The sequence below is a fragment of the Myodes glareolus genome, chromosome 18, assembly GCF_982192425.1.
Source record: "Myodes glareolus chromosome 18, mMyoGla1.1, whole genome shotgun sequence".
NCBI lineage: Eukaryota > Metazoa > Chordata > Mammalia > Rodentia > Cricetidae > Myodes > Myodes glareolus.
The window spans coordinates 32,112,607-32,134,772 of NC_142043.1; the positions used below are offsets into that span (position 1 = coordinate 32,112,607).

Below are 22,166 nucleotides of genomic sequence, written 5' to 3' on the forward strand. Positions count from 1 at the left end.
TATTAGGACAGAAGCAGCCATGGGCGGTCTGACACCTCCTGTACATCCAGTGGGTCACAACTGTAACAAACTGTCCTTGTTTTTCAAAGGTGTTGCTCCAGCACCACGATCAAATTCGGTTATTTCACATTCTTGTCAACATTTGGCATTTTCTACCGCCATGTTCTGTTTTGTTTTGATTTATTTTGAGGTATACAGAAGCAACAGAAACAAGTTTATTTTGAGACGGAGTCTCTTGTAGTCCAGGCTGGTCTTGAAATCCCGATTTTCTTGCCACCAAATTGCTAGGGTCCTAGGATCACAGACATGTGGTGTAAAATCACATCTATAGCAAGTTTGGATTGCTCTTTGCAGGACCGTTTCCTTTGCCAGTTGGTTCTAAACCGCTAAGGATCTCTGGCTTCTGTTTTGTCCACTCATACCCTGTCAGCTGCATGAGTTCGTCTTCACTCAACACTGTTTTGCTCACTCCGCCACTTCGACGCTACCAGGTGCGTCCCAATTAGTGGCCGATTTCTGGGGCTCCTGGAAAGGAAACAGAGAACTCCTTCAGTAGGCTTGCACATCCTGCGCACCTTGGTCTCCATGGGTACCAGAGGCCTGAGGCTCTGCAAACCAAGTCCGCTCCTCCACGGCCAGCGCAGGGCGGGGCCGGTGCGGAGCATGCGCAGTCGAGGCGGCGCATGCTCCTCAGCGCGGCAGGCGGGAGCCTGGCGCGCCCTTCATCCTAGCCGGAGTCAGCGACGATTGACTTCGTGAGCCGGGATACTAGGAAAGTTCGCTAGAAAATCATAATTGTTCTTCAGGAGCGTAGCGGGTGCGAGGCGTCGGCGGGGAGGAGCCCGTCTCGGTGCTGCGGGCTGTGGGGTCCGGACTAGGTGCCCTGGGTTCCAGGGTCCGGGCTGCGGGCTCGGTGCCGAGGGTTCCGGGCTGCGGGCAGGAGGTGAGTGCGGCCTGCGCGGCCTCGGCTTGGGGCTGCGGGCTCCCGGGTGGCGGTGCCGGGAAGTCGCTGTGGGCGGGGACCGCGGCTGCGGCGGGCGGCGCTCTCCACCCGGGTCCTCGTGGGGAATGCCTGAGCGTGGACGGACTGGACCGCTCTGTTCCCTCCATCCCAGCCGCCGCCCGCAGGTCGGTCGCCGCCGTTTCCATGGAGCGGGAAGCCGAGGGTGTGAGAACTTCACTCAGGCGGGCGAGGCGACGTCCGCACGGGGCTGCGCGACAAGAACAGTCCCTGCGCGTTTTCAAACGTCCAGGCTGTTGCACGGTAAAAACCAAACCCAGCAGCCCTCTCATTAGTAAGTTGAACCATCCTTTGCTACAGCGAAAGGCTGTATTGGTTGCCAAGGGATTTAAAATTAAGTTGAGAGGGAAGGATATTTATAATTACTGTCTGTTTTTAATTATACTCAGACTTGTGCCGTTCTAAGGACATAATTATTTTGATGCAGTTTTTATGTTTTGTTTTGTTTTTTGATGTGTGTGATTTGGGACTGTGTTGCCTTGGCTGGCCTGGAACTTGCTATGTAGACAGGCTAGCCTCTAACCCAGAGATCCACTTGCCTCTTTCTTCTGCATGCTGAGATGCAATGTTTTAACTCTGGTTTCTGAGAATCTCAACAGTAATTCCCGGAGCTATAATCTGCTTCCACGTCTTTAACTTTTATTATTTTTAACTTATATGGTAAAAATAACCTTTTGGAGTTTTAGTTTCATGTAATCACCAATGCAGTCAGGCTATAAAACCAGTCCTACTATCTATTAAAACCTCATACTGTTTCTTTATATGATATGTCTTACTCCTGATTCCTCGGAATTACTTATGGTATCAGAATGTCATTTAAGTGTAACAGTTTGGGGTGTCGATAACTCTTTAACTGACTGTGTATAGTGCCCTTGAGATTCAAGATGCATCCATATTGGTTATTTGGGGGGGCTTTCTATCTATCTAGTTATTTTGAGACAAGCTCTCAGACAATCATAAGATTATCATTCTTCAGGTCCCACCTCCCACGTGCTGGGATGACAGATATGTGCCAGGTGTGTGTGGTGTTAGGCATGGAATCCAGAGCTTTGTGGAGTTAGGGAACAATGTACCCACTGAGCCAATTGTCTCTTCCCACATTGTTTCCTGTATTTTTTAAATTGCTAAGTAGTATTAGTTAGGTGAATCTGCCAAATATATCCAATTATATTATCCACCCACGGAAGGATATTTGGGTAGTTTTCAGTTTTAGGAGATCATGTATAGGGTTGTGATGGGGCTGAAGAAATGGCTCCTTGGTTCAGAGCACTGGTTAAGGTTCTTTTAGAGGACCTGGGCTAGATTCCCACACCCACATGGCAGCTCACATCCGCTTAAAACTCCAGTTTTAGGGAATCTGATGATGCCTTCACACAGACATGCAGGCAAAACATGAATACATTAATATATATTAAGATGAAAGTAAATAAATCTCCCATGCAAGTACTAACCAGATCCAACTTGCCTAGCTTCTGAGATGAGATGTGCCCAGGGTGGTATGGTTGTAGATTTTGTGTGTATGTGTGTGTTCTACAGATTTTTGTGTGATCTTGAGTTTTATTTCCGTAGGGTATTGAGTTGTGTGGGATTGGGGGATTATATAGTAATTCAGGTCTTCAGTTGTATCTTCAGCTCTGAAAACTGTTTTCCAGAGTGGCTCTGTTATTTTCCATTCCTCCCAGTTCAGTTGCTCCTCCTCTTTTCTGTTTGTCCGTACACACACTGGTGAGCCATTGGGTTGCATGTGCCTTTAACTAACAGCCACAGTCATTGAATGCCTGTGTGCCATGTGCCACGCACACTCTTGTGTGTACTGTCTACAGCTGTTGCTTGTTTTAACTTGACTGCATTCCCTTGTGTTGAGCCTGAGGGTTCTTTCCGACGCTCTAGATACCGGTTATGTCAGGTAACGGAATTTAAAAGTGTTTTTTCCTCGTCGCTGTCTTGGCTATTCATTGCCTTCCTTATTCGTTATCGTTTGAAACACATGTTTGTATCTATTTATTTGCTTTTGAGAAAGGGTCCTCAAAATATGTACACAGAGTAGTCTGGAACTTGTTGCCTCCTGTCCCAGCCTCTCAAGTGCAGGAATCTCAGGCGTGCACCGCCCTTCTGGGCTGTTTCTTTGTTGTTGCTTAGGTGGTTTTGTTTGGTTTTGTTTGGTTTTGTTGGTTTGAGACTTCCTCATTAGCCCATACTGGCCTGGAACTCTGAACAAGGATGAGTTTGAGGTTCTGATCCTCCTGCCTCACCTTCCAAATACTGGGTTTACAGGCGTGTGCTACCATTCCTGGTGAATGTTTTTGTGTTTTGAAGTTATCTTACTGTGATTGTGCACATAGATGACGTGTGTGAGGGCAGGTGTGCACGTGTCATGTGAAGACCTGGAGGACAGAAGACAGCTTTCAGAAGTCAGCTCTCTCCTTCGCTGTGGGGTCTGGGTGTTGAATTAGGTCACCTGCCTCCTGCAGCTCTCTCTGCTGAGCCATCATCTTGCACAGTGGTCCTCAGCCTTGCTAAAGCTGCGACCCTTTAATACAGTTCTTCATGTTGAGGTGACCCCCCAACCATAAAATTGTTTTTGTTGCTACTTCATAACTGTAATGTTACTGCCGTTATGAATTGCAATGTAAATATTTTTGGAGATAGAGGTTTGCCAAAGGGGTCACGGCCCACAGTTGAGAACCACTGAACAGCGCCCCATGTTTTCAGTTTTGATGTCTAGTTTGTCAGTTTTCCCCTCATGTTGTATCTTCTGGTTTCCTGAGACTTTAAACCCAGTCAGAAATCTATTCTCCTATAGACTTGCTCTTCCCAGCTGTAAGTTTACATTTGTGGTGCATTTGAGGTTCATTGTGTAAGGTGAAGCTTTACATTTGTGAAGCTTTGAGTCCTCTCTCCTGGGTGATTTCGAATTATACTGTTTTAAGTTGGACAATACAATTTCCTTCAACCTTATTTTATTCTATGATGATTCTGAGGGTTAAACCTAGAGCCTTAGGCATGCCAGGCAAGTGCTGTGCTCCTGATCGACATGCCCAGTCTTCTTTGTACTTCTCATTGTGACATAGGATCTTGAGAATGACTAGGGTGGTCTCCAGCAGGCCTGGAGCTTGCTGTCCTGCCGTCGCCTCCTGAGTAGCTCAAAGCTGAGGTTCTTGAGAGTTCCACTCTGACCTACTGGAACGTTTTCCTGCACTGCCGTACTATATCCCACAGAGTCCCACATTGTACTTTTCTATTATTATACTTCATAATTATAGTAGATTATATTAGATATTACTTCTCTTTCTTGAGACAGGGTCTAGCCATATAGCCTAGGCTAGCCTCAGACTCAGTCTTCCTGCCTCTGCTCCAACAAGTGCTGAGATTACAGCTATACCAGTTACTTACTTTTCTCTAGGCTTCTGCGATCTGTGGATCCTTAGAAATTTTTCATCTCAAAATGTCAAGGTTTTCCTATTCACTCTGTCACTGGTTTCTGGTGTGAGTCTGTTATGTTCAGTGAATACACTTTATTGTTTTCAGTATTTTAATCTTGTTGACACTTCCTTCTTAAATATATGTATATATTATTTTTAAAATTATAATTGCATTATTTACCATTTCTCCCTTCTCTTTCCTCCCCCCAGTCCTTCTCATGTACCCCATCTTGCTCTCTTTCAAATTCATGGCTTTGGGTTGGAGAGATGACTCAGAGGTTAAGAGCACTGGCTCTTAGAGGTCCTGAGTTCAATTCCCAGCAACCACATGGTGGCTCACAACCATCTGTAATGAGATCTGGTGCCCTCTTCTAGCCTGCAGGCATACATGCAGACAGAAGAACACTGCATACATAATAAATAAATAAATAAATAAGTCTTTAAAAAGAAATCCATGACTTCTTTTTATTTAATTATTGTTGCGTGTGTCTGAATACAGCCTCCTCAGCCCATATAATATCTCTTGTATGTCTTTGTTTTCAGTGCTCACCATCTGATACTGGGTAAGCAATTGGCGTGTGCTTCTCTTGGTAAAACTGTTTCTCCTGCTCTCAGCATTCCTTAGGTGCCAATAGCTCTCTGTGCAGGGTTGAGGCCTGTGAGCGTCCCTCAGTTTGTGTTAGCATGTTCGTTGGTGTTGGCCTTGCTTAGCTCTTTAGGCAGCTGTGCTGGTGAGAGTCTGTGTTAGCATGTCCATTGGTGTTGGCCTTGCTTAGCTCATCTTTAGGCAGCTGCGCTGGTGGATTCTGTGAACGCGTCCTTTGACACTCTGAGGAGACGCCATTTCACAGCTGCTTTCTGTCATGGCTCAGAATATGTTCTGTCTTGGGAAAACATACTCAGTGCACTCTAATCCTTTAAAAAAAATGTTAGTGTTTTGCCTGCACATACTCCTGTATACTGTGTGTGTTTCCTGGTACCCATGGAGGCCAGAAGACGGCATCAGATCCCCAGGACTGGAATTACAGACATTTATGAACTGTTATATGGTTGCTGGGAATTAAATCTGGGTCCTCTGGAAGAGCAGCCAGTGCTCTTAACTGCTGAGCCATCTCCCCAGCTCCACTTAGTGCATTCTTGACAGGAAGTGTATTCTGTTGTGGAGAGAGTTCTGTAAATATTGATATTGATTTGATTCTGTAACTTTTTTTCTATCTAGACTCTTTAGTACATCTGTAGGAGTTTTTGAATGATTGTTCTGGGTGTTACACTGTGTGTGCATATACACAGATATATGTGTATATGATAAAGCATATCGGAGTTAGTGTTCTGTCAGTTCCAGTATAAAATCCTCTTTCCATTTCTTTATCTTAATTGTCTTAATTATTTTCTTCACACGCATTGTAAAGAGAGAAACAAGAAGTCTGTTGCAGTTCGCAGTATTTTTCTATCTGCCATGCACATCCTTTTGATAGTCCAGGATTCTGCCTCAGGAATGTCTTTTTGTTCTTTGCTGCAGACTGTGGCAATCTCTGTTTCTCCGGATCAGAAGCTGTCCTGACTCTTCTTTCTCTCCTGAATGGGCCGTGGCTCTGTATTGACAGATCATCTCTTTTAGTGCCCACAAAATCACGTGCCCTTTCTTTTGACCTTTACGGTTGATGTTATGTGATCTATATGTAGTAGGTATGGTGGCGCTTGCCTGTAGTTCCTGACACACTTCTTCCAGGAAGACCACCCTTCCTAATTCCCTCAGAGGCAGGAGGCTTTGATGCTGGGGGTTTGTGCATAAAAACATGCCCCTGCCTCTGAGCTAAATCTCCTGCCCCTCTCTTGCTGTTTGATAAATACGAAACACTCCGTCTGTCGGTGCTCTGAAGGTGTGTCTTCCGTTTGCCATATTCGCTCTTTCTTGGGTCTGGATTTTGTTAGCTCTGCCTGGTTTGGGATTCAATTAGCTTCTTTGAATTTGTGGTTTTTCTAAATTTGGGGTGTTTCGGTCTTTAGTTTTTCAGATGCCTCTCAGCCTCACCATTTTGCTCCTTTCTTGTCATAACTCTGGTGGCAGCAGCGTTAAATTCTGTTTCTCAGGGTCTTTGAGGCTCTGCCTTTTTTCCTTCAGTGTGCTGTGTTGTTCATATTGGATATTTTCTATTGCACGATCAAATTTACCCCTTTCTTTTGTTCTCCCATTCTGCCGTTGACTCTTGTCTAGTGACAGTCTAGTGTTGTAGTTAGAATGTTCACGTGTAAACTCTTGATTCTTCCATACATTGTTCTTGGCTAAGACTTGTTGTCCACTGAAACTGAGGGTGGAAAGGGATCCTCCATTAAGAGGCACCCATGATGGCACCCACCAGGTTTACTGCTTGGGAAGAGGAGAGGCACTTCATAGTACTGTTCCTCGTATGGTCCCCACTAGCACCGCACTGGATGGGAAGGTGAAAGTTGATGCTTTCTGATAGGCCTCTGACAGTTCTCCAGAAAAGGAGGAGGTGTGATGGAGGTGAGAAGCGAGGTGGGCGGAGTGGGCATCCCACCTCCCTGTGTGGTCTCCAGTGATGCAGTGGTGGTTTTGTGTGTGGAAAGGAACGACCTGCTTCATTCCCCTTGGAGATGTAAGCTGCCCTTTGGTACACAGTGTCATCATGAGGGTGTTTTCTGTCTTGGCTCCTTGCTCAGCTGCCCCTTTCCTGGCCCTTTGGCCAAAGAGAGCTGCCTTTCATTGAGATTTTTTTGTTTGTTGGTTATTTGACTTCTTCATAATCTAGTTTGAGAAGTAAAAGATACAAAGAGCTCAAAGTACATTCACTATTGTTTTGTTCCTTGTATCTGCAACCTATAGCCAGTTCTCCTTTCTGTTTTTCAGAGGCCTATGTGTGCTTTATGTGATGTGCAGAGGTTTTAGTTACACTTGGAGAGTGGAACAAAAGTGTCTCTAAAGTATATGTATTTATATTCCTTATTTGTCTGTATACGTATGTATTTGTGCACTTGTGAGTGCTTGTCCCGTTGTCTGTGTGTGCACGGAGGCCAGATGAGGGCATCAGGTGCGCTTCTGCATCTTTCTCCACCTGTAATGTTGAGAGGAGATCTCGCTCTGAACCCGGGACTTTTGTTTTCTTGGCTAGGCTGTAAGTCAGCAAGCCCTAGAAATTCCTTTGTCTTCAATTTCCCTGTATCTGGGATTATAGCTATGTGGGAGACACCCAACTTTGCTACCCAGGGTTGGGATCTCAGGGTTGGTCCCATGGTTGTAAAGTGTGTATCTAAACTGTTGAGCCATTTGTGTAACAGAGTCTGAGAGACTCTGTGTGTGTGTGTGTGTGTGTGTGTGTGTGTGTGTGTTTTCAAGAAAGGGTTTTTCTGTGTAGCCCTGGCTGTCCTGGAACTCACTCTGTAGACCAAGCTGGCCTTGAACTCACAGAGATCCACCAACCTCTGCTTCCTGAATGCTGGGATTAAAAGGCGTTCACTGCCACTGCCTGACTGAATATATATTTTTAAAAGGACAAAATTCAATTTTTTTATTTATTTTAAAATTCAAGGTTTTTGTTGCTGGAATTTTGTTGTAGACTTTATCATTTTTTTCTTCTTTTTGGAACTTAACAGCTTCTAGGGTGAAGAACTGTGAGGTGCAGCAGAGGAAGCTGACGCCCTAAAGCTGAGCCAGTGTGCAGTACAGCTAGATGAACAAGGCCACATCTTGGTAAGAATTGTAGTTTGTAGTGTTACTTTGCTTTCTGAGATGCCATCCCACTGCGTAGCCCACGCTGGCCTGGCCCAGTCTCAGTTAGCCTCATGAGGGCTGAGACAATGGCTTTGCTGCCGTTCCTGCTAGACTTGGCAGTGCTCCTGAGCATTTTGGAGACCGGTAGTCAGAGGCTGCTAGATGAAGTCTTGGTTTCATCCTAGAGCCCTGAAATCACATTTTCAGAGCACAGGAACCAAACATCACTGCCCTTTAAAGTCTTGCTTGGTTCCGGCATCAGCCACAGTCCAGAGGCACTAGCATAGACTCCTGGTTCTAACATTTACTTGATTATAAAGTCCAGTGGGGGAGCGTATCCATCTGGGCTCTCCAAGAAGCAATGCCAAGATGAAATTAACAGTATAAGAGGCTTATGGGGGAAATTCTTGGGAAGGCTGAAGAGAAACACCTTCAGATTGCAGTGTCCGGTTGATACCTGCAAAAGAAGGATTTGGAGGATGGAGCTCCAGCCTGCCGCTGCTTGGCTGGAGAGCCCAGGGCAAAGAGGAACCCACACTAAGCACAGATGGCCTCACTCTGGTTGTCCTGTCTCAGGGAAGTGTGGCCTTGAAAGGCACGGGCAGTGGTGGAACCAAAGGTGGCAGCGCAAGCATCTTTCTGGAAGGGAAGCCTAAGATGTGCCTTGTGTGCCTCTTGGTTTTTCTTGTTTGTACTCTTCTGTTTTTGAGACATGTTTTCACTGTAGACCAGGCCGCCTTTAAACCTGTGATGGTCTTCCTTCCGCTGCCTCCTGATTGTTGGGATTGCGGGTTTGCACCGCCATGCCCAGCTTGTGCTTCTCTTCCAAACTAGATTCAAAGGCTACTGCTGTGAAGTTTCTGACTGTGTATGGCTAGATCTTCTCAGAAATACTTCTAGAAGATTCTTAGGACCATGCTAAGACTCATGCTGGGGTGAGTCTGAAGCCTTAGATATATTCTTGCATTTCAGGTTCAGTCTATGTAGTAATAGGTTTTCAGTTACAAGAGTCGAAATATAATAGCCAAGTAGGCATGGTGTTTTAAGAACTATAGGAAATTGACTTTCTATTTTTAATGTGAGGTATGCATATTCTATTACATTGATTACCTGGTAAACTATAACTGGTCTCAAACCAAACAATCTGTAGTATTGGGTAATTTGTGTGGCGCTCATTGTAATGTGAGCGCTGAAACAATTAACCAAGAGCTCAGTGTGACGCCTGACTGTATATCATTACACAAAACGTTTCTTTGGGGTAGTTTCTTTAAAAGGTACCTCTAAGGTTGAGAAGTGTTCTCTGTTTTGTTTTTAATAATCCATTTGTTTTTACATCCTGTGAGATTGTATCACATAAAATGAGTGTTTGCTTGTGTAACTCATACGTTGCTAAAGTTTTTACACGTATCCTTGGTCAACAACTCTGTGAGATGGATATTGTTGCCAGAAAGCTGAGTGTTGAAGAGACTAAGTAATAAATTCAATTCTTCAACTTCAATGCCAAATCTTTGTGTCTAAAAGGATTGTGCGGATAAGGTACCAGTCTTTACCCTTCTGAGGTTAACATGGAAAACGGTGGATTGGGAGCCTCAGCCTTTGACAGATTATTACAATGTAATGTGATTGTTTCCTGATAAAAATACTTTTACTTTAAGTTATAGGCTTGCAGAGACGATCTGATCACCTGGAATTAGAGCTGATCCTGAAACCGCTTCTGTTTCAAAAATGTTGGAGGAAGATATGGAAGTAGCCATCAAGATGGTGGTCGTAGGGAATGGGGCAGTTGGAAAGTCCAGTATGATTCAGCGATATTGCAAAGGCATTTTTACAAAAGACTACAAGAAAACCATTGGTGTTGACTTTTTGGAGCGACAGATTCAGTATGTACTTGGCATTTTATCCTTTGGTTCTGATTTGCAAAGTGTCTAAGACTCCACTGGCATGAGAACCTGCTTTGCTGTCCAAGCCAGGCAGCAAGTGGCAGTGGCTCACAAAGCAGTTAGTGCTGTTGGGTTTGTTGGTGGTGGTTTGATTTGTTCAGTTTTCTAAACAAGGCCTTCTTTTGCCCACACTGGCCATGAACTCCTGATCCTCCTCCTTCCTCCCAGGCACTTGGATTGCACAGGCTTTGCTACTATACCAGGCCCTTATTTTTGTTTCTGAGACAGGTTCTTACTGTTGTCGCTCAAGCTGCGCCTCCTTTGACCTCCTGAGTGCTAAGGTTTTAGGTGTCTGCCATCTGCCAGCCTGAGGTAGTTCTCAGGGGGTTGTTTTATTTATTTTGTTTTGTTTGTTTAGTTTTTTGTTTTATCATATACTTTAATCTTTGACTCTTCTTTTCTTGTAATTTTCCCCTTTCCTCTAATGTTTTTCATTTTCCTCTTTACTCCTTCCCCTCTCCCTTCTGTATGTCCTATTAGTGACTGTTCTCTCTGTGCTGTGTTGTTTAGAAGGAACATTTCAACTGTCTTATAATTTTTCACTTAAGAGGCTCCTTTTGTTTAGATTGTCTCTTTCTTTAAATTTTTTCTTTTTTTTTTTTTTTTTTTTTGAGTCTGGGTTTCAAGTAGGTGAGTGTGGCCGTGAACTTGCTCTGTAGCAGAGGCTGGCCTTGAATCCTGATCTCCAGCCTCCACCTTCTGAGTGTCCAAAATTACATTTGCTCACTACCACACCTGGTGTTTCCTTCAAAAAACTGAACACCAGTAGACAGAAGTTAGAGATACAGTAATACACCTTTATCCTGAAGAAATAAAAGCAGTTGGGTTTAGGAGTATTCAGTTTGCTCACAGAAGGAAGCCCTCTTTCAGGAAACCCACCTGGACTCTAAAGTACTGGAGTGATGCTTTGTTCACCAACACTGAGACCCTCCAGCTCCTTTGGGTTGTACCTGACTCGCTGCCCACTTACTAACTTGCAGCAGAGATAGTGGTCCTCATTGATTCTGGTCTGCCTGGTATGCTCTTGTGCTACATCCATGTTTGCCACCTTAAAACATACTTTAAGAGGACTTGTTTTGTCTTGATGGTATTTGTATTTTGTACTTGTACCGGAAATAAAAATTAATATTTTAGATATTAGTTGATATTTATTATTCATAGGGTTTCATTTTTAATTGTGTGCTGGTGAGTAGGCATGTGCCCATGAATGCAGAGGCCTGCAGAGGCCAGCAGAGGCCAGAGTCCCCTGGAGCGTGAGATTCAGGCAGTTGTGAGCCGCTCTCCATGGGTCTGGGACTGCACTCAGGTGCTTTGTAAGGGTAGTATGTGCCTGCTTGTAACCACTGAGCCATCTTCCCGCCCTTACTCATAGGCTCTTTGTTTGCAAAGTCACCTCCTTGCTAAAAACTATTTGAAGTCGCAGAGTCACTGCTTTTGTGGTCACTTGCTGAATGGACAGGGGCTACAAAAACACAGGAGTTGTCCAGCATGTACTTTCCCAGCTGTGCTACTTCTTGTTTTAGCCCGGATACAATAAACATGTCCTGCTTTGTTTTTGTGTAGTGCACGTTTTCACACTCTCCTTTCGTGCTGGTGATTTGGCTGTCACACATGTCACACAGAGCTGTACTGCTGCAGCTCTGTGGGGTGCTTCTGAGTGCAGGAAGGCTATGTGTGCCTTATGAGAAGAACACCGTGTTAGATCAGTGTTCATACCGGAGTTACAGTGCTCGCTCTACTGCTGCTGGGCATCAGCTCAGTGAATTACCATGTAATAAGATATCTTTAAGTAGAAACACATAAAACAAGGTTAGATGTTGATCAACTAATGAAAAAGAACCAGTACTTCCTTTTTTGTCTTGAGATGATGTCTACTAACATAACACAAGTTCGAGGTTATCTTGTCTTAGAATCCAGTGCTGGGATTACAGGCATGCATCCGAGCTGGCGCTCAGGAACCTGACCTTGTATTGTCCCCAGAAATAGGATGGCTCTGTATTTGATAATTTAATATTCCCAATAACATTTGACAGCAGAGGGCATAGCTCAGTGGTAAAGCATGTGACTAGCGTTGACTGGCACTCAATGAGTGCTGGATGTAATTTCCAGCACCACATAGAGATATAACCATGGCTCCTGAGGTTCTTCCTTCCCTGTTCTCATCCCATCGATAGGGCACCAAACCCATTCAGACTGGTGTAGGTGTAGTGAGAGGAGAAAATGATCTGACCCAAGGATTCCCCTTTCCCAGTTCTACAGCTGTCGTTGTAGACAACACAGGCAGGCAGAGTGTAGTGTCTTCACTGTACCTTCACTACTGGGGAACCTATTTAGAGTTATTTTACTCTGACTTTCAGAGTGAAATGAACCATAGAGCTTTCAGACTTTTGGTTTGAAAAATAAAAATGTACATGAATCTTTTTCATCTTGTATGGACTAAATTCATCTCTTGTTTCAGAGTTAACGATGAAGATGTCAGGCTAATGTTATGGGACACCGCAGGTCAGGAGGAATTTGATGCAATAACGAAGGCGTACTATCGAGGTAAAATATGAAACTTACTCTTGGCTGGATGAAGGACCGTGCATTTTTCATGTCTTAGTTCGGGTTTCTGTTGCCGTGATAAACACCATGACTAAAAGTAATTTGGGGAGGAAACGGGTTGTTTCATCTTACAGGACTCAGGTCATACTCTATCACAGAGGGAAGTCAGGGTAGGAACTGAGGCAGAGACCATGGAGGAATGCTGCGTACTGGCCCGCACGTGCCCACAGTGGGCTGGGCTGCCCCCCACCAGTCATTAATTAAGAAATGCTCTACAGACTTCCCTACAGACCAGTCTCGGAGGCATTTCCTCAGCTACGATTCCCTCTTGCCAGACGTGTCTAGGTTTGTGTCAGGTTGACAGTACCAACCTGCACACTGTTTTTTATTTGATTCTCTTTAAGAATAAAATAGGTGGAGTGTAGCCCTTCGTTACAGTGCTTACCTAGCATGCACTGAGCAACGTTCAGTACCCAGAACCAGGAAAGAATGGCAGCAATAGCAGGAGTGCTGACCAGGTGTGGTGACGTACACCTGTCATCTCAGCACGGAGGAGGCGGAACCAGGGACAGAGCAGGAGGGTTATGGGAAGTTTGAATCCAGCCTGGTCTATGTTTCAGGCCATCCAGGGATATATAGAGAGACCTGTCTCAAAAAAAAAAAAATTGGTAATAGAGAATTTTCAAAAACTCTAGTTCAGTATCCTTTTAAAGGTCTTGTAAAGAAACAGAGCTTTGTGCTATAGACAGATTGTCCCACCTTAAAGTCATAATACGCCTATAGGCCATGGAGACAGGATCAGCCAGGAACTGGCCCATCAGCTCCTTTCTTGGCTTCTTCCAGGTAATGTTGGCATCTGGCTTATTTTCTTTCCATAATTGTATAAGACTTGGGTTTTACTTTTTTATTTTGTGCTGTTTTATTTTATTTTTTGGTGCTGCTGGGGATTGGAGCCTAGGCATATACTGTTAGATTCTCCTGCCTCAGCTTCCTGGGTACTGAGATTACAGCACTAACCACTGGGCATCTCTACTTCAGTGGTTTTAGTTAACCACAAATCATACTGTTTCTCTTTATTATGTTTATAAAATCTGTTCTTTGCCAGAACTAAAAAAAAAAAAAAAAAAAAAGACCACAATGTTGCTTACATTCTAAACATGATGTTTAAATTACTTTCTACTGTTTCCTTTGGCTAAAAAGGCTTTAAATAGCTTTGGTTTCTGTAAATATATCATTTTAACTTAAAACGGCCTTAAGTTTATAAATAGAATCCTATTAAAGGCCCATCTTAATAATGTAACTAACTCTTCATCCGGTTCTGTTAAAATGGCAAGGAGGGTAGGAAATTGGTGGTCCTGCAGTTGTTTCAGCTTCTGTTGTAGATTCCACAGGCGAGCATTTGTCACAGGACCGACCGAATCAAGGAAGACACAGCAGCAGCAGCTGAGCTTACATCTGAGAAGTGCCTTATTCAGCATCCCTCTGTGGTTTCTTGGGGTTCCATAAGATCGCTGAAAACAGAAAAGCACTTTCAAACAAGGTGTATTAATTTGATTAATATGGAAATCTGGAAGTAACGTAGCCTTTAGCTGTTAATATTTAAGATCGTAGCTGGATGTGGTTTATGCCTTTAATTCTAGCACCCAGGAGACAGAAGCAGGCTAATATCTATGAGTTTGAGGCCAACCTGATCTACATAATGAGTTCTAGGCCAGCCAGGACCACATAGAGACATAGAGAGACCCTGTCTCTAAAAAAAGTGGGGCCTACCCTGGATTAAGGCTGATATATCTAGTGTTTGGCTTTTGTGTTTTCTTCCCCTTTAGTATTTGTATAATTGTGTGTGTGTGTGCACATGCACACGTGTGTCACATGTGTTCAGAGATTAGGGAGATCAGAAGATGTGGATCCCATGAAGCTGGAGTTTCAGATGGTTGTGAACTGCACACCATGGGTGCTGGGAGTAAAGCTTAAGTCCTCTGGGAGAGCCACTAGCACTCCTTTCTTATTTACTTTTTTAAATTGATACTTATTAATCTCTACATTTTTCTCTCCTCCCCTCCCTGCCATCTAGCTCTCTTAGGTGAGTTTGCCTCTTTTTGTTCTAAAGTTTTCAAATGTTCTGTTAATTCACTAGTGTGGGATTTTTTCCAGCTTCTTAATGTAGGCGTTTAGTGCTATGAACTTTCCTCTTAACACTGCTTTCATTGTGTCCCATAAATTCGGGTATCTTGTATGGTCATTTTCATTGAATTTTAGGAAGTCTTTAATTTCTCCCTTTATTTCTTCCTTGACCCATTGATGATTCAGGTGAGCATTGTTTAATTTCCATGTGTTTGTGGGTTTTCTGGAATTAGTATTGCTGTTGACTTCGAGTCTTATACCATGGTGATCTGATAAGGTACATTGGGTTATTCTAGTTTTTTTTTTTTTGTATTTGTTGAGGTTTGTTTTGTTACCGAGTATGTGGTCAATTTTTGAAAAAGTTCCATGAAGTGTTGAGAAGAAGCTATATTCTTTTCTGTTTGGATGGAATATTCTATAGATGTCTGTTAAGTCCATTTGAGGCATAACATCTGTTAGTTCTTTATTTCTCTGTTCATTTTTTGTCTGATTGACCTGTCCAGGGTAAGAGGGAAGTGTTGAAGTCTCCCATTATTATTATGTGGGGTTTAATGTATGATTTAAGCTTTAGAAGTGTTTCTTTCACATATGAGGGTACTCTTAAATTTGGGGCATAGATGTGTTCAGTATTGAAATTTCCTCTTGATGGATTTTTCTTGTGACTAATATGAAATGACCTTCTTTGTCTCTTTTGACTGATTTTAGCTTGAAGTCTATTTTGTTAGATATTAGGATAGCTACACCTGCTTGTTTCTGAGGTCCATTTGATTGGTATATTTTTTCCCAACCTTTTACTCTGAGACGATGTCTGTCTTTGAGGTTGAGATGTGTTTTTTGTATGCAGAAGAAGGATGGATTCTGTTTTTGTATCCAATCTGTTAGCCTGTGCCTTTTTATAGGTGAGTTGAGTCCATTTACATTAAGGGATATTAATGACCAGTGATTGCTATCTCCTGTTAGTTTAGTTTTGGTGATGTTAATTTGTACATTTTTTTCTTCTTTGGGATTTGCTGTTATAAGATCATCAATTGTCTGTGTTTTTCTTGGTGTAACCATCTTCCTTGGGTTGGAGTTTTCCTTCTATTATTTTAGGTAGGGCTGGGTTTGTGGCTAGGTATTGGTGAAATCTAGATTTGTCATGGAATATCTTGTTTTGTGGTATATCTTCTATGGTGATCCACAGTTTTGCTGGGTGTAGTAGTCTGTACTAGCATCTGTGGTCTCTTAATGCCTGCATAATGCTTGACCATGACCTTCTGGCTTTCATTGTCTCCAATGAGAAGTCAGGTGTAATTCTGATAGGTCTACCTTTATATATTACTTGGCCTGTTTCCTTTGCAGCTCTTAATATTCTTTCTTTGCTCTGTATATTTAGTGTTTTGATTATTATTTGGCGAGAGGACTTTTGTTTTGATCTAGTCTATTTTGTGTTCTGTAAGCTTATTGTATCTTTATAGGCATATCTTTCTTTAGGTGGGGAAAGTTTTCTTCTATGATTTTGTTAAATAAATTTTCTGCGCCTTTGAGTAGAACTTCTATACCTAATATTCTCAGATTTGACCTTTTAATGATATCCCATATTTCCTGGATATTTTGTGTTAAACTTTTGTTAGATTTAATGTTTTCTTTAACTGATGAGTCTATTTCCTCTATTGTATCTTCAGCGCTTGAGGTTCTCTCTTTCATCTCTTGTATTCTGGTGTTCATGCTTGCGTTTGTGGTTCCTGATTGTTTGCTCATGATTTCTGTTTCTATAATTCCCTCAGCTTGTGTTTTCTTTATTGTTTCTATTTCAGTTTTCAAGTCCTGAATAGTTTCTTTTATATGTTTGATTTCTTTTTCTTGGTTTTCTTTAAGTGATTTGCTGATATCTTCCAATTTTTTGTTTGTCTTTTCCTCAATTTCTTTAAGGAAATTTCTCATTTCATCTTTAAGAATTTCAAGCATTCTCTTGAGGTTATATTTTAGGTCATTTTCTTCTGGTCCATCCATATTTGGTTGTTCAGGTCTTGCTGCTGTAGGGTCTAGGTTTTACTGGTGTTGTGCTGCTCTTTGTGGTGTAGCATGTGATCTTACCTTTTCTATTCATCTTTTTCTCTAATAGGTGTAGTTGGGGCTGTCTGAGATTCTGTTGAATAATCTTCTAGGTGCCCAGATGGTTGTTCCTCATGGTACAGTCAGTGTCACAGTTCTAGTTACCCCTTTGTTTACTCGGTGTTCCTAGAGGTAGCTCAGCGCTTCTGTGCCTTGCTCTGCTCACTTACAGTTTGTTGTCTCAGGCCTACTTTGGCCTGGGTTGCCGGCTTTGCCCTGTTTCTTTAAATCCTGGTCTAAATCTCCTCCTGCAAAAGTCCCTGAGTTTGAGTTGGACTGGAAAGGTTTCTAGTTCCGGTCTACTGCCTCAGAGGTTCCAAGCTCGGGTGCACCTATTCCTTTTGATGTTTCAGACTAGTCGCCGCTGGCAGTCTTAACTGCTGCGCCATCTATGCACCCTCCACATGTTGTCCTGTAAATAGGTTACCACAGCATGAAGCACAGTCGGAAGTCATGGGGATCCCAGTTAATTCCCTCAAAACTCTTGAGAAAGTCTACTGTAGGTAGCAGAGACAGTGCTTCTGGTCCACACAGAAAGGGACACACAGTGACGTAGATTTTAGTTACCCCTTCTTGTAACATGAAGGCCAGCTGTGGGGATTTCCGTCCCTCCCGGTACCCCACAACCGGCAAGTCCCAAAGAAAATCATACTGAGGACTCCATAAGATTATAAAACTGATTGGCCCATTAGGTCAGGCTACTTATTAGCTAACGCTCACATCTTGATTAACCCATTTTTCTGATCTATTTTAGCCATATGGCTCTGTACCTTTTCCAGCTGGCAGATCACATCCTGCTGCTTCGGTGGTCTGGGCAGGAGAGGGAAGAATCAACTTCCTCCTTCCCAGAATTCTCCTGCTCTCCTTGCATCGTTTCCACTTCCTGTCTGGTTTTTCCGCCTACACCTCCTGCCTGGCCAATCAATGTTTATTTAAAACATGATTGACAGAATATAGACAATTCTCCCGCACCACCTTCTCACCATCCTTTTCTGTGACTTAGTCTATAAGGGTATTTGAAAATATACATCTCCTCTACCCTGAAAGGTTCTTAGCCAGCTTTTACATAGCAAACGAATTTATGTTTTATGTGACATGAGACTTTTCGTAAAGAAATGGAAACCCAAAGAAACAGTGAAAACATTAGTACTTTTGGTTGTCGCTTTCATTAGAAGAGCCTGGGAAAGATGACAGGAAAGCGGCCAAGGTGACTTATTTACATTTGTGTCTGTGCCCCGCCTTTGGAGAGTGTTCCCTTCCCTCTTTTAGTGTCTTGTGGCCCACATTTAGAAAGAAAATAGGAGACTCTGGGTTATATGATTCTCCATAATGCTGTATTTCGGTGTAGCATGTTCTGAACTCCACCATTGCTGTCTCTGAAATTACTTCTCTTTAAATTTGAAATTCATGTGCAGGCTTTATTTTGCTACTGTGGGGAGCACAATCCTTCCCAGATGCAGTCATTTTATAGGTGACTCTTGTCCATTATCCTGCCCACTGCCCTACCCCATGTGGGTCATGTCCTTTATCCCATCCAGTTCCCTACTCCGTGTAGGTCTAACTGTTTTGCTCTCAGCCACTGTCTTTCCCAGGCTTGAGTCAAGTACCCACTGTCCAGAGGGTTGTCCCCTTCTAGCTAAGAAAACGGTTCCTCGTTGCAGCTTGTGGACGTCTGTTGTAGGCGGTGACAGTACAGAAACAGCCCTCACCTCAAAGTAAGCAGAGCTGGTTTATCCTGGAGCCAAATACGAGTGAGCATGGCCCAGGAACACAGATTCAGGTTGGTCCTGTTGGGTTCTTATGTGCATCGGTTTCATGAAGTAACAAGAATAAGGAAAAGTGTAAATCATACTTTCCAGGTTTGTGGGAGAGAACATCAGGCAGGCAAGTTTACAAGTGGGCGAGATCTCTGGTATAGGCTAAGATGCTGACAGCAAGCATTCTTGGCTTTGGGGCTAGTAGGAGCTAGGGATGTGTCCAAACATTCCCAGCGATTTACCTCATAGCCACAATGTTCGGGTACATACAGAGATGGCCAGTAAGTGGCATGGAAGGGCTGAAGAGAGCCAAGATGACTTGGCTCCGACTTGCAGCTTCCACCCTCTCCACATCGTTGAAGATCAGCCAGTCTGCCTTGGTAGTCACGGCTTCTTTTCTGGACTCATGGCCACAGTCCCCTCTTTGTGCACATGGCAAGGGTCAAATATTTTATTAAATATTGAAGGTCTCCCATCACTAGGATGCTCATTCCTAGCATCTCATCTAGATGAGGCAAAAAAAAAAAATCTTTTAAGAGAAAGGAATGCCCAAGCATGGTGGCACAGCCTTTAGGCATAGCACCCTGGAGGCAGAAGCAGGAGTTTCCTGTGAGTTCTAGGCCAGTGTGGTCCACATAGTGAGTTTCAGGACAGCTGAGGCTAGGTAGAGAGACCGTGTCTCAAAAAAAGAAAAAAGAGAAAGAGAAAGGTATGCCAGGTAAAGTCATTAAGGAAGAAATTCCTGGATCATAGCAAATCTATTAACCTTATTATTTGAGCTGCATTTTTTTTTGGTCCTTTGTATCTGACATAATATTACATGTGTTATATAATAGGAATACTGTGTACCATATTACATGTGATATGTAATAGGAATGCTGTAATTATCCATTGGGCTTCATGAAGTAAAGGTAGCAAGGTGAGGAAAGACCCTAACAAACCAAAGAAATCCTTTGTCTGTGTCATCACAGCCTCAGATAGACTAGTTGTATGTTCCCCCTTTGTCTGCAGTCATGGATACTTCATGGAACACTTTATTGGATATTTGGAGCACTTGAAATCATTCATTATCTTTTAATTCCAATCTTCCATCCAGTTTGACTCTGTAGCTTACCCCATGTGGAGTAGCTAGCTCTAATTTTAGAAGAGACTGGTGTTTGGTATCTAAGCTATTGTGACTGTTATTTTTGGATAATAGCCTGGTTTGTCCTGTTATCTTAATATTGAACCAGATTCCAATCTGAAGAAGTCACATTACAGGAGACATCGGGTAACAATACAGCCGTTTTAATTTCTTCTTAGCAGAATTGTCCTTCCCTGTAACATGACGGCCTGCTTGTTGGGGTTTCTATCCCGCCCGGTACCCCACAGTCGGCAAGTCCCAGAGAAAATCAATCACACAGAGACCTCTATAAGTTATAAAGCTGATTGGCCCATTTGCTCAGTCTACTTATTAGTTCTTATGACTTATTTTAACCCATTATTCTGATCTATGTTAGCCATATGACTTGGTACCTTTTGCAGCTGTCAGCTCACATGTTGCCTCTTCGGTGATCTGGGCAGAAATGGCAGAGGAACCTCCCTGCTTCTCAGAATTCTCCTGTTCTCATTGCATCACCTCTACTTCCTGTCTGGTTTTCCCGCCTATACTGCCTGCCTGGCCAATCAGTGATTTATTAAAATATGATTGACAGAATACAGACAATTCTCCCACATCACTTCCCTCACGTACCAATATCTCTGATGTGGGGAGGAACAAGAAGGCACACCTGTGAGAGAGGCTTTGTGAGCATAACAGCATCTTAGTTCTCATTTTACACAGAGGGAGGTGGGCTCCAGGAGGGTCATTTTGTAGTAGTGTCTCTCTGTTTCCTGTTGGCAGAATATGGGCTGTAGTTAATACTTTTCTAATCCTAGCTAACTGTACAAGAAGTTTCATTTAATCAGGGAACATGGGTTCTTACAGTAGTGCATTGCACTAAATCACAAACTCCATTGTTGTTTTGCATAAAATTTTCATAGACCGTTGTCTTAACCTCAGCATTAAAAAGTTTGGCCATTTTCCCATAGCTTCCTTAGATTCTGTCTGTACTAACATCGTTAGCAGTCTTTGTGTGCTAAAGAACATGTTCTTTCCCATTGTTGGCTTTGAGGTAGTCCTGGAAAGTTACCTAGTATTTTTAATCCATTCTTGTAATATGTCATTTCCTTTACAAGAGTTTCCCAGCCCCCCCTTCTTTTTAAAATTCATTTTTATTTTATGTATACGAGTGTTTGTCTGCATGTCTTTGTGTGTACTACATGTATGCAGTGCTCATGAAAGCCAGGGCATTGAGGACGTCCTGGAATTGGATTTATAGGTGGCTATGAGCCACCATGTAGGTGTGGGGAATGTCATCAGAAATTTGTGGTCACCAAGTTAGTTCCTATTGATCAAAGATCATGTGATTGGTAGATTTTTGTTAGGTACAATACTGGGAGATATCCAGGTCACATTTACTAGGCAGGTAGTCATCGGACAGGTGAAGCTGACCCAGAAAACAGGCAGCTTCAGCTGAGCAACTGTTACAGCCGGGAATCTGAGGTGTCTTAGCGTTCCAGTATCCATGGCAGCATGGCTGGTTGGTCCCACTTAAAATAGTTCTCTTCTTTTGTTTTGTTAAGTGGAAAGAATTTATTTTCATGTCTTGGCTATAGAGGTTGAAGCTCTAAAACAGAGATACCACCCAAAGGGTGTGTCCTTAGGTATAAGGTTTCCACTAGGGCTTTTCCTAGAGGTTTTTCAAAATTCAATTATATTGAATAAAAATATATTGGGGTAGTGAGAAAGTCGAATATTTCCAAGCATAATAAGACTTGGTTTAAGTTAACATGGGGAGTGTGGGTAAGAAGCAGGCACGACAAAATCATGGCTGAAGAGGGCATGACATTTCTCAAGTCTTCCATGTCAACCTTTTTTTAATCTTCTAAGGAAAAATACTAAAGTATATGTTAAACTTTTTCAAAAAAATTTAAGTTAGGGTTTTGAGTTTTGTCGCTGTGGCCCTTGTTTGATGGTGCGGTCAAAGATGGGGTCATCCAGCCTTCGTGGAGTGCAGATGGACCCCAGGGGGAGAAGGTGGAGTGTGGATGGACCCCAGAGGGAGAAGGTGGCGTCTGAGGTTCCTCAAGTGCTGCGGCAGTGCAGGGGTTTCAGTGTCTGACAGGGCCCTCTCTGTCGGAACCAGGAGGGAGTCAGCGATGTGGTTTCTTTTCTACGAGTCAAAATTTTCATTCAAGTTTATCTCCCAGGAGCCCATGGTGCAGACATTTTGAGAGCAGTCATGAATTTTTAATCGTCATTTCCATAAGTCTACTATAATAGTGTATGATGTCTCCCTTTAGCAGAGATGGCTCATTTAATCCTTCATGCACTTTGTAGATGCCCACTGGTTGTTTCAAAAGGAACAAGTGGGAGAGCTTTCGGCCAAGGGCAGAGAGCAAGCGCTACCTTTGCCCGTTGCTTTGTATGATGCCATTTGTTCACGCAGCCAG

The 22,166-nt window shown here is 43.1% G+C and overlaps 1 protein-coding gene across 6 annotated transcripts in view; it reads left to right on the forward strand.

Annotated features, from left to right (window-relative positions):
* The first annotated feature begins 686 nt into the window (after positions 1–686).
* The window catches only part of Rab23 (RAB23, member RAS oncogene family), a 37,506-nt gene continuing 16,026 nt past the window's right edge, over positions 687–22,166 (forward strand). Inside the window, exons 1-5 of one of the 6 annotated variants that reach the window (XM_085679486.2) lie at positions 689–943; positions 8,056–8,152; positions 9,008–9,108; positions 9,829–10,053; positions 12,572–12,657. In XM_085679486.2, coding sequence (XP_085535612.1) covers positions 9,899–10,053; positions 12,572–12,657 — 241 coding nt within the window. In that variant the 5' untranslated portion in view covers positions 689–943; positions 8,056–8,152; positions 9,008–9,108; positions 9,829–9,898. Of the gene's footprint in view, positions 944–1,141; positions 1,296–8,055; positions 8,153–9,007; positions 9,109–9,828; positions 10,054–12,571; positions 12,658–22,166 lie in introns of those variants that run through there. The other 5 variants (XM_048430424.3, XM_085679487.2, XM_085679485.2 and 2 more) reach the window with 5 other exon arrangements.